The 12,633-nt window shown below is 34.6% G+C and overlaps 1 protein-coding gene and 1 long non-coding RNA gene across 11 annotated transcripts in view; one reads left to right on the top strand and one right to left on the bottom strand.

Annotated features, from left to right (window-relative positions):
• Positions 1-62: 62 nt before the first annotated feature.
• LOC105680957 lies at positions 63-6,868 on the top strand. Its single transcript, XR_001102383.3, has 3 exons — positions 63-119; positions 2,837-2,843; positions 6,655-6,868. It is a non-coding gene; the product is annotated as an uncharacterized LOC105680957 (long non-coding RNA).
• Positions 3,754-12,633, bottom strand: part of LOC100745022 (rap guanine nucleotide exchange factor 2) — a 248,845-nt gene continuing 239,965 nt past the window's right edge. For 8 of the 10 annotated variants that reach the window (XM_012387379.3, XM_012387388.3, XM_012387376.3 and 5 more), the window contains 2 exons: positions 10,610-10,867; positions 7,286-7,711 (listed from right to left, as the gene is read on the bottom strand). In XM_012387379.3, coding sequence (XP_012242802.1) covers positions 7,680-7,711; positions 10,610-10,867 — 290 coding nt within the window. In that variant the 3' untranslated portion in view covers positions 7,286-7,679. Of the gene's footprint in view, positions 7,712-10,609; positions 10,868-12,633 lie in introns of all 10 variants that reach the window. The other 2 variants (XM_012387380.3, XM_012387387.3) reach the window with 2 other exon arrangements.

A 12,633-nucleotide genomic window follows, 5' to 3' on the forward strand; every position in this document is an offset into this window, starting at 1 on the left:
AATATATATATATATATATATAAACATATATAACATTATATATATATATATATATGTTTTCTCAATGCGAGAATTGATTGTAAATGTTAATAAATAAAAAAAAAAATATGTATATATATGTCGGAGATGAAAGGACACCGGGACTTTCCTTTCGAATTCTTCGGAAAACCCCCAATATTTTGCCTCTATAGCTTAACTCGATTATAATTGTTCCAGATTTATGATAGTTTGGACTCGAGACGACAACCAGTCGCCGAACGTAGCCGCGATCACGGGATAAACGTTTTTACCTAACAGAGGTATGGAGTAATTCTATAGCTCTCGTTAAAAGAAATAGTTGTAGCGGCACGCGACAGTAAACATTCCAACGGTTTCTGTTCCGTGACTCGCCACACGCAGACCCTATTCTTCGGACAAGATGATTACCAGATGTCGATGCATCTCCACAGTACATGTTCAGCTAGTCTGAGGACCCGTTACAAATCTTAAGATTTAGTTAACTAAAGTCCTTCAAACAGACAGACAGTCTTTGTCCTAACTACAGGAAGATAGGAGAAATCTATTTTTCTGACGAACGATGTTTCCCGCTAGCAACTTTCCCTCATTGGCGGCTAGCATCCTTCTCTAACCACCAACATGGAAATTGACCAATTAACAGCAACGTCAATTTCCCTCACTTTCCGAACGAAGGCATCTCTCCACGAATCGGGTGATCTTGTGTCCTTAGACACACCCCATCATAGTTATCCTCTGCAGCATCATCGTGACGGAAAGTCATTCTCTGGTGAGGTCGTATTAGCGCGTTACTTAGCATCTTTACGCTCGGTAGATATTCCACGTTTTAACAAAGAGTTAGTTTAGTAATTCTTGTACCGCAGCCAAGCAAGTCAATCAAACCAGCTACAACGATTTGGATAACATAACATAATACCATCGATATTAATTTTGCAAATTATTCGGGTAAAAATAGGCAAAGATTCAACTATAAATTTCGACGAATATATCGGATGTAGAGAAAGGTACCGCTATAAATTAGATTTAGCTCCATTTTTTAGAAGACTGGGATAATTTCAATTGTTCGGTACTAAAGATACAAAGTGTCCTTTTCCACGAACAAAATCTGATAATTGAAACTAATATAAATAATATCTATAAATAAGATCTAATAGCTCCATTTGTTAGCATGCTGCGATAATTTCAATTTCTCGGAACTAAGGATATTAAAGTCTCGTTTTCCACGAACAAAATCTGATATCTAAAAGGTACAAATCTGATAATTGAAATTAAAGTTTAATAGACGCAAAGTAAAGATCCAGAAAATCGGAGCAACGATACGTATAAAGAAGATTCGAAGACTTCGAATGAAAATTGCTATTTTATAAAAATAAGATTTAATAATTCCAATTAATGTTTATTATTTTAATATTTAATCAAAGAGACGTCGCACGTGAATGAATTACAAAGTAGCCTTTATCAATCCTTTAGTAGCTCGTATATTGTTCGATAGGGATTTTACAGGTGTACATTAATGGGAACAACATCTATGTGTGACTCATCGTAAATACAGCCGGAGTTTTGTGTCCATCACGCTACAAATCGTTTAATACGTGTTCGATACAATTTGAACCATCTATTTTAATAATCGGTAGACTTCGTTCTTATACATACGGTAGACAGATATACAAAAACATCATATCGTACAAAATAGTAGTAGTAGTATCACCACCAGTTTCGTTCCCACGGATTCTCCTTTTATATACGATACCCTCTCATTGACCTTCGATATTTCCAGCTTATCGTTCTATTTCGTAACAAACCTTATAAAAATACGATCTTCTAACTCTTTATTTGGCCACCGTTCCATTTTTTTTCGATTTGTTTCTCTTTCTAATAAAAATACACAACCTTTCTTTCTTCGTTTATGAATTTTAGATATATTTCGTAAGAAGTACGTAATAAATCGCAATTTTGTACCCCGTTTTTCCTCACCTTTTCTTTTACTTTCAATTAGAAACTACGTACGATAATGAATATATGAATTCTAATAGTCTCTCCAAAATCAACCCAAAAGTCTCATCTTTTCTTTGCCTCTCTATTTTAACGAAGAAATTAAGAATTACCATAAATGAATTATACAACGACGACTCAATGATAGCAAAATAACAATATCTAGATAACGAATATTGATGTATTTCTAAAAAAATATATAAAATATTGAAAGTAAAATAACTATTATGATATCTGATAAATGAAAGGAATTTCCATTTTGATTCAATTTCTTCAGTGATTTCCTTAAAAAAATGAGTGTCCATAAATATTGTTCCAGCAATAAGCATACAAAACGATACTTAAATATATAAATAAGAAGTTTGACAAAGGCTTAATTAAATTGTCGTCTTAGCCTGATATCAAGAAACTACTAAATATCAATAAAATAAACAAAAACTCTTTTTAACTGGACAATGAGAAATCATATTTTATTTTTAAAATAGTACCAAATATAAAATAAACAATAAACTTTGTTAAGCAATTTGTCCGATAGTTAATCAAATTATCCTCGATCGTTTCAATCAGTCACCAAATAAAGAGTTAAAACGCTTTCACCTTGTAGAGCAAAGAATCGAAACGATTACAATGGTCGTCGCCTCACTAGTTGCGCGTGTGTCTTGACCGTACATCGTGGAAATTTGGTTCAACATCCTCTCGTTCACGTCGAAATAAGCTTCTAAACCGAAACTCAGTGGCGTTCATGGAAAAATTCGATGCTTTCTCTCGATTTTGCACGGTCGTTTTCGTCAATAAATATATACCGTACACAGAGATCGGTCGAAAGAAGAAAACAAGTGAAAAATCGCGGAAAGATTGGCGCGTTTCACGCGCCTCTTATTATCTACAAAAAGCCATATTAGATGAGCCATTCGATGACGAAAGACTTTTTTCACTTTTCTACTCCAACTTCCTTTTTTTTTTGCTCTTCTAATTTTCTCTTTTCCTTTTCACTCTTTTTCTCTTTTCATTTGGTTGTTTGCTTATTATTTCTCTATCGTTCCTTTTGTACTTGTCTTGTCCCATTTTTAACCCTTAAAGGCTACCATGAGCGAAATTTCACTTTGTGTACAAATTTTGTTTCTTCATAATATATTAATCGTACGTTATGATCAACATTACTCAGAGTTTTGTCTTATATTAATAATTGCAAACGATACATTTTCTACTTTTTTATTACATACAGTAAGGATAACGTTCAAACTGTTGCAATAAGGAGGCAGCTCCATTTTCCAGTAATTTGAGTAAACCAATAGAAACTAATTTTTTGAGACGCACTATAAATTCACAGTCGACTAGTATTTCTAGTTATAAACTTTTATATTTCTGAATATGAGAGAAACTCGAGTATGAAACCTATAGTTGATTCTCTTCCAACAAATATAATTTAAATTATTGCTGCGACCCCGTCGATTGCATTTGCTTGACTTTGTCATTTTTGAAAATAACCAAAAATGTGCCGAGCCAGGGGTGAAATTTCATTCACGATAGTATTAGTGTAATTTTCTTGATCAACAGCTTCTAAGTGTTAGTTTTCGTTTTATCCTCGGTTATATTCGCCGCGAGGAACTGAACAACGTATCAGAGGATTAAATGAAGGATTAAAGGCATTTCGACGCGTGTTCGGATTAAAAAATGAAGACGAAAAGAAATAAACGAGGAAAGAGCTTTGATTTCCATCCACGAAACCAAAAACGCACTCGGGGCTGTTGTACTATGATCCATGATTTTTTTATTAAACAAATTAAATACAAAAGATCGCATCTTTTTTCTCTGTTTTCCTTGTTGCTCTTACTGCCGACCGCGACGCGCAGTCGCTCCATTCTCGAGTTAATATAAATAATTAAAAACAACAGAAGAGAACGGGGGAGGGCAAGGGGCATTAAATAAAAAGTAAAAGAAGTCATCGAGGGGTAAAAGGAGGACGAAGTTCGTGGAAGAAGACAGTTTAAAGGCTTTTTCTACATGTTCTGACACTCTTTCTCGCTCTCTCTCTCTCTCTTTCTTTCTTTCTCCATAAACATACTTGCATGCGCGCATTACACAAACTCTACGACAAGGTGGATCGTTTCGTTTAAAATTAAAGGAAGAAGGAGAACTCGAGCTTCGGCAATTCAAGACTAGTGAAAACTTAATAATCGCCTGTGGCTCATCGTATTACTCTCATTTGAACGATTTCGCTCATTTCTTACAACTTTTTCGCTTATCTCGCTTCCATCTCAAATCACGAAGTTCAAATCATTTTCAATTTTAATAAGAATACTTTTTAATCAAATTACGTTACGTCATATGACAACGTCATTAGTAATTTGCCGATTTTATTCATCGATTTGTTAAATTTGAATTTCGCGGGGAAATGAAGCACAAATTGAAAAATTCATAAAGAGGAACGAAATCGCGAAAATTGAAATAATCGGTGAGGCGTAAATGCTTCTTGGAATGAACCGCGTATCCTTGAACCGCCAAAGATGCAAAAAGAAAAACGAACAGGGGAAAGGAAAATTCACGAACAGGAAGATCGTTTCGGGGAAAAGTTTATAAAACAAAACACAAAAGATGATCGATCTTACGATAAAAAGCTCGGATGGAAAAGAAAAGGGAACGGAAATAGCATCGTTTTCCTGCCTGTTTCGTTCGTTTGTTCCTTCTACGCTCGAGTTACTAAGAACCTTCTGATCGATATTTTAAATGCTGCTGGACACAACGCTCGCCACTATCAAACACTTCCTTCGAGAACGTTCGATTAATTAATAATATTTAAAAGTCATTAAAGGATATGTACAAAGAGATATTAATATGAATATGCAGTAAATGTCGCCGTTACCGCAGGATCCGCGCGAAACCCAGCGACTAACATGGATGGTTCGACTTGATTTGTTCGCGCGGATCGAACGTGGCGAGGATCAGCACGGTGTTTAACAATCTGCTAATGTCTTTTGTGTTTTCCAAAACAGGTCTGGTCAATATTAACACATTGAGAATAGTCTGTCGCGTATGGGAAGTATTTGTGTCGGGTATGATTCACGATGGGACGCAACAACGTGGAATGTCGATATACGACACGCTCGAAAGCCTCAAGAATTAGCTTTTTTCAAGAATTTTTCCAAGAATTTCGAGCGTTTCAGGGCTCAATAGAGAGAAAAGAAAAAAGGGAAGCACCGTGTTAATCCTCGAGACTGCTGCTCGCTTTGCACGAGCATTTTGGCAGATCGTTCATCGCGAAAGGAGATGCCTTCGAAATTAGGCCCTCTCTGCCTTAATACAACCGCGTTTTCGTATGTTCGATATCATCGACATAGATAGTTTTCGAGCCTTGCGCGAGAACGAATTTTTTAGATCGCAGAATTTTTTGTTTGCACAAATCACTGGTATTTTAGCTCGAATATTTAGTTGTCTTGGCGAATTATCGATATAACAATTATTAGTCTCGGCCTGTCGGCGAGATGCGCGATGATATTTATCTTTTAGCGGTTTTCTCTTTCGCTTTTGGGAATCTATTTCTTCTCTCTTCCCCTGAGACAGAGGCTTTGAAAGAGGCGATCTTGCTGCTTCGTTCTCTTTCGTTTTAATACGCTCTTCTTGCACGGCGCGGATTATACATATAGATATATTTATATATTTATAATATATATTTGTTTTTTATATATAAAACTAAAAGTACCGTGATACTGATAAAATTTCGGAAAATATTAGTTATCGACGAATGCGCTTCGGTGCTCCGTAATATTATTCTTCGATAACGATAGATCGAATTCGAGAAGGTCGAGAAATATAAGTTACAGCAGATCTAAAATTCGTTTTCGATTAATAATTAATTACTTCGGTAAAAATAAGTTGAGCATACGCGATGCATATCGATTATTATATCCTCTCTCAATTTCCTTCCTGAAACGCTTAATACCTTGTTGTTATATTTGTTTCCTTTCTTTCTTTCGTTCAGACTCGCATTCGCTCTCTCGCTTTCTCTCCCTTTCTATCACCCAAACTCCTCAAACACGATCTTTTTACTTTTAATTTTTATTCTCGATTGATTTTTCTTTCTTCCTCGCGTTCCTACTGAACCTGCACTCGCGCTAGATAATATTAAACGCTGGAACAACGCTACGAGCGCTATAAGCATACTCGTACATTACGGATAAACGCTTTAAAAATGAATTTCAAAAGCCCAGGAACGATACACATATACATCTTCGTACAACACACCCTCTCGCAACAGACTCGCTTTTTCTCGTTAGTCCCTCGAAAAATACTTTGTACTTATGATCGCGTCAACGATAAAACTCCGTACACATACACATCGAAGCCGTAAAATCAGGTCTCCCCTTAAACGCCATCAATACAATAAATTTCTGGTTTCGTGACACACGAATAACATTCATACTGTATACAACAAGCGAAAAAATAAAAATGAATGATTACTCGAAAGCTTGTCACAATTATCTGCCTTTAAAAAAAATGTAAAAACACAAATAATACGTAGCTTGAAATTATCGAAATTCTAAAAATCTGATACGAGACTGCATACGATACAATCGAAACCACATTCGATAGACATCGAAGAAGGATACGTTAAAAAAAGAAAAAGAAAAAAAATAAAAGAAAAAGAAGAACGACAAACGTTAAATTTGCATATGTATCTGGTTTGATTCGCTTTTTTGCACATTGAATTTCCTATCTCTCGGCCAAACACGCGTACATGCAATAAACACATTCATGCATACGTCATTCTTGCTGAATTATATGCTACATTAAACGCTACACGCTATGTACACCAAAAACGTATACTTAAGCTACTCTGGGCGTTCGGGGGTTAGCCTAAAAAGTAATATAATACAGGACACGCCGTCATTCGTACTCCCTGCGACGATTACGCGGTATATATAACATCTTTGGACTCGATTTATTACACATTTATAGAGAATTATTACTTATGACCGTAATTTCTCGCGCCTAGTCTCTCTTTCTCTCTCTGAGTAGCCGCTACGTGAAACTCGACGTGGCACCTTTGTATCGGACAACATATCATCAGTCTGATACAAACGTATTCTATGTCGTTCTTCGTTTTGTCTTTTCTTGTCTTTGATCTTGTAATACATGTTTCATATATCCTCGTGTGTATATATATATATATATGTCCTTTCTTTCGTGATTGGTGCTTTCGTAGTATCCCGACGGGCGCAGCTCGTGAGATTCTCAACTTCTCTTCTTTTTGTATCTCGTTATTTTCATTTTCTTTTTCTTAATAATTCTGGAAGACTAGCGCTTCTTCCCCTTCCTCGATGCGCGTTCTTCTCCAAAGTATTTCCTTAAACCGGTATGAGGGCTCTCGAAATATCTGAATCGAAAGCACTGTGCGTGTGTGTCGATCAGTTTCATTTTTCGTCTATGCACCCCGTTGTTATTGGAACAAATTCTTTAAAAATTTCTTGTCTTATATATTCAGAGAGACTTTGAAAGCGGGTGCAAAGTTCGAGGAATTGTTTCGAATTCCTTTCTTAATAGGGAATCGTTTAACACGTGGCACATAAGTTGACGACAAAACTGTTCCTCTTCTAGTCGCGGGAAATGACAATCTGTTGAGGAACTGAAGCATAATGATGACCGGGAACTCTTTACAGGCGTCGTGGACCATTTTAAACCGCTGATACTTGTGCGTCTTCGTCGTCTGAAAAATTGTAACGTTTCCTTTAATGATCATTTCTTTTGCTCTTTTAGAGTCATAAAATAATATTTCGATGGAGTATGCTCGGGTGACTTGTCTACGTTGGCTGAATTTTTCAATTTTGACACTGATATCTATATATTTTCAGAATTTTTAATCGACGTTAGAGTTTATAATTTGTTACGGTGTTCCTGTTAGGATGTAATTTAATACTATGTCAAAGTATAATGTAATAATGATAATTGTAAAAAAGAAAACAAATTTTTATGCTAGTTACTTGAAACTCGTACTATACTTTTTTTCTGAAACTGTAATTTCTGAATTTTCATTTATTAAATTTCTAAAAAAATGTACTACGAATACTATGAATTGAAGCAATGTAAAGTGATCTAACTAATTGCCTATACACAGAATAATCTATATTAATTTACTAACTTAGAAATTCAAATACACTTTGTTACATTACTACAAATTCTTTCATCTACTTTTCTAGCTGTATTATTCTATAATTCTCTTACCAACAACTAGTCGACAGCTAAAGAATGCATAAAATAAAACCTACTAATGCATAGCAACAGATTTCAGTACAGAAACTACAGTTTCGAAAAAAAATTAGCACAGCGCGATTCAACAAGAGAAGGAACTTAAATAGAAAATAAATCAAATAAGAAGATAAAATAAGAGATTCTAATATACATTCCATGAATGAACTAAAGAGTAAAGTCATATTCGCCAAAGTAGCAAGTCTCTTGGTGGAAAAAGAGAAACAAAGAATACATCTATTGAATTATCATCGAATTCCTTTAAAGAAACCAGCTATAAAATTGCGACTCTGTAAAATGTAACAAATTCTATGTATCGAAAGAAATCAAATCGGTCGAAACAAAAGGGATCGTGGAGTGACGTGACGTGACGTGACGTGCAAATAAGAACAAAAAAGAAAGAAGAAAATTGGACGCAAGCATGCTGTCATGCCTCGACACGGAGGGTGGAATACGAAACTATACAATATGCAGAGATGAAACATAAAGTATCGCAATCGAAAATCGTACCATCTGCTTGTAACAGGCTTCCAAAAAAAAGAAAAAAAGAAAAACAGCAAGTGCATGAAAAATACATCGATACAATTACAATTTGCTATAATATGCAACGAATTTTTTGCTGATCGAAATGCAGATTTCTATTACGCATAAACACAGTGCGTACGCGTTGAATAATTCTAAGGTCAAAATAAATTTCAGTAAAAAAGAAAGAAAAAAAAATCAAAATACTGAAAGGAAAATATAAAACACAAAGTTATAAGTTATGCACACAGAAAACACGTGGTTACACAGGCACTTTGCATTAAAAATGTACAAGTGAAACATATGCGGATATGTGTTCGTTATTTACAAGTTCAGATGCGATCGTCGATGAGAAGATAAATTAGATAAATAATTAACATGTACATCGAATAACAAACAATAACGATTGAAAATCGTCCGTAGACTTCTGTGTATGTGTGTGCGTGTGTTTATACATACATTGTAAATACTTAATCGATAGAAATAACTTAAAGGTAGATAGAGAACGGTGTGTAAGTACTTAGTGTTCATTGTATAACTCATCCATTGGAAAAAAAGAAGATTCCATGACTGTTCGATAATGTTATACGGTATTTTGCAGGAACTAGAGCTTTCTGTGCTACTATTCGAGTGTTTCAGAGTTGGAAGAAGTAATCGTTATTGAATTCATCGTGATATTCTACGTCACGTAGATTCGTTGATCATTACGGTGAAAAATGTTACTGAACAAAGTGTGGCAGTCGCAAACAATTTGAACGATTACAGTTTATTTGAGTTTGAGTGCATTTGATAGTTTTCAGACATGATAACAGTCTATAATTTTTACTGACATTTAGGATATTATGTACCTTATTTGGATTTAGAAATTTAAAAGTTAATAATTTCTGAAGAAATTTTATTATTAATAAATGCTATATTATTAATAATAATGAATTAAGAAACTCGAATTCAATGAAAGACAAATAATTACGCGATAAAAGACTGATATAAATGTACCATGTCTGAAAAGATAAAACAAAAATGCAGCAAAAAATGTTAAAAATATTACGCGGCAAATAAGCGAAATGCGAACAAAATTAAAGACTGTAATTAACATTTTTTTCCGTGCATTATCGATAGTCAATAGTGGGACTGATCAATATTCCTTGATAATCTTGTTCGATTCTTTCGCTTCTTTTACATCTTAAATCTAAAGAAAACTTTAAAGCTATTATTTCACATCTCTTTATATCTTAATATCCTTTGAAGGACGTAATATATTTAAAAAAAATACATTTATCCCTTTTTATATCTTTACACTCTAAGAGCCATTTTATAAAGGAATCCTGATCTCTATACACGAAAGTTCTTTATGTACAAGTATTTACAAAAATTCTCATTCTTCTAAAAAAAAAATTAATTACTATTCCGCTCACTCTACCCTATTATTCATTACGTAAGCACAACCTTATTCGTTCCTCTGAATCCTATTTTAATCTTAACAAGGAAGTTACGCATACCTCTGCTGTAACAGCAGTTTATTATTTCATATCACATCCCAATAATTTCATATCAATGTTCGAAAATCACTCTATCTAAAGCCAACACTATCTAACATCATTTATAAAACTATTTTCATAATCTAATAGACTAACGACTAATTGTGATCGCTATAATTTATTCCATATCAATCCCATCGCTATGATATCGATAGTGTTAAGGAGAACAAGCCTCGAGGACGGAAAAGTATATCAATTCGTAAAAAGTATAGACATATATGATAATACGTCTAGAGAAAAAACTGTGGTAGGTAGAGTAGATTGTATTTTAGGTATAGCGATTGTGTTTGCTTTTGTACCATCTTCATGGTCGTTCCTGTAGGTAACACCCTCGTGGCTGTGAGCACGGCCAAGTCTGTGCAACCTTGCCATCTGCGCTGCAACTTTGTAAGCAGGCGGTTGACGGCACTGTGTACTACCAATTCCTGGACGTATCGTCGTCATCGACGTCATGGTAGTCATGGTCGTCATGGTCGTCATAATCGTCGTTCCAACTCCTGGAGGGGGAAGCGCCGCCGGTACTCCAAGACCCACGCCTACTCCTAATCCCGTAGTACCTGAAAACCCTCGACTCTCTTTCTCTCGATCTCTCACATCCCTGCATCTCCTTCTGCTGTTCAACAACCGCTCTCTCCCCTTATCCTTTTTACCGCCATGTAATCCATCGCCATTTGCAATTCTGAACGAACACGACTCGTACGAAGACTCGAAAAATATGAAAAGTGGTAGGTACTTTTTATGGACATCGCAAATAGTCAAACTGCGGATTTTTATGCATTTATGGGAAACATGAGAATACAAAAATTCACAGAATGCGTGTAATGCGTTAAAATACATGAAATATACAAGGTGAAGTACTCGTTATAATATAGGATGAAAAAATTTCTGCAATTGTATAGGATTCAATAATTGACAGTAATTAAAGCCTGTGAAAAATTTCTTACTGTACATACAAATATAATTCTTATTTATTTTTAATAAAATATAATTTTTTAAACATACTATGTCATTAAAATATTAGAAGAATAATGAAATGTAGAATATACAATTTTTTAAATACAACGATTCATTAAGATATTCAAAAAATGTAGATTCTTTCTCTCCTTATTGCGTCCTCGTCTTAAATTCGTCCCCCTTTTTATGTATGTATTGCATACATTGTAACAAATATAAAAACAAGACGAATTCATATTCTTTGATTAAAAAAAAAAAAAAAAAATAAAACAGACTCACAGAATGCGTGTAATGCGTTAAAATACATGAAATATACAAGGTGAAGTACTCGTTATAATATAGGATGAAAAAATTTCTGCAATTGTATAGGATTCAATAATTGACAGTAATTAAAGCCTGTGAAAAATTTCTTACTGTACATACAAATATAATTCTTATTTATTTTTAATAAAATATAATTTTTTAAACATACTATGTCATTAAAATATTAGAAGAATAATGAAATGTAGAATATACAATTTTTTAAATACAACGATTCATTAAGATATTCAAAAAATGTAGATTCTTTCTCTCCTTATTGCGTCCTCGTCTTAAATTCGTCCCCCTTTTTATGTATGTATTGCATACATTGTAACAAATATAAAAACAAGACGAATTCATATTCTTTGATTAAAAAAAAAAAAAAAAACATAAAACAGACTCGTCGTGCTCGTTCAGAACGGAGCTCGAAAGAGACGAGCTATATACATATACGAGGAAACTGTACAACACGCTCGTTATTCACCGCTAGATCAGAACCCAAGAAAAGGAAAGCACAGAAAACCAGTTAATATATACCCTGAAAAGAAGCCTCGGTTCTCCGTTAATCCTGAGGAAACGCGACAACACAATAAAAACAGTCACACACTGTCGATGTAACGCATACCATTTTCTATACGCACGCACAACCTGCATACACATGTGTACAGCAGGCAACGATACTCACGTGATTATTAGCGTGCACACGCCAACCCTTCGAGCAAGCGATTAATACAGATTAAGCCGATGCATCGCTGTATACGTTATCACTGAATGCCTCGAGCCTAACGCGTTGCTTCCGGTTGGTACAGAATTCCCATTTACCAATGTCTACTCATCTTTTTTTCTATGTTCGAACGATTAGTCGAGTTTCATATTTTATTCATCATTCTACAGATATCCATTCACCAGAGATATATTAATTAATACTATCTTACTACGTCATGCATAACACTACGGATGATCCGGAAGCAACGCAATCATAGATAGAGTCGAACAAAGAGTACTATGAAAACAGAGAGAGAAGATTCAGCCCAGTTGCAAGTTGCAAGGAGAGAAACTCAAGACAGGC

The sequence above is a fragment of the Bombus impatiens genome, unplaced genomic scaffold (assembly GCF_000188095.3).
Source record: "Bombus impatiens unplaced genomic scaffold, BIMP_2.2 scf_0466, whole genome shotgun sequence".
Lineage (NCBI taxonomy): Eukaryota > Metazoa > Arthropoda > Insecta > Hymenoptera > Apidae > Bombus > Bombus impatiens.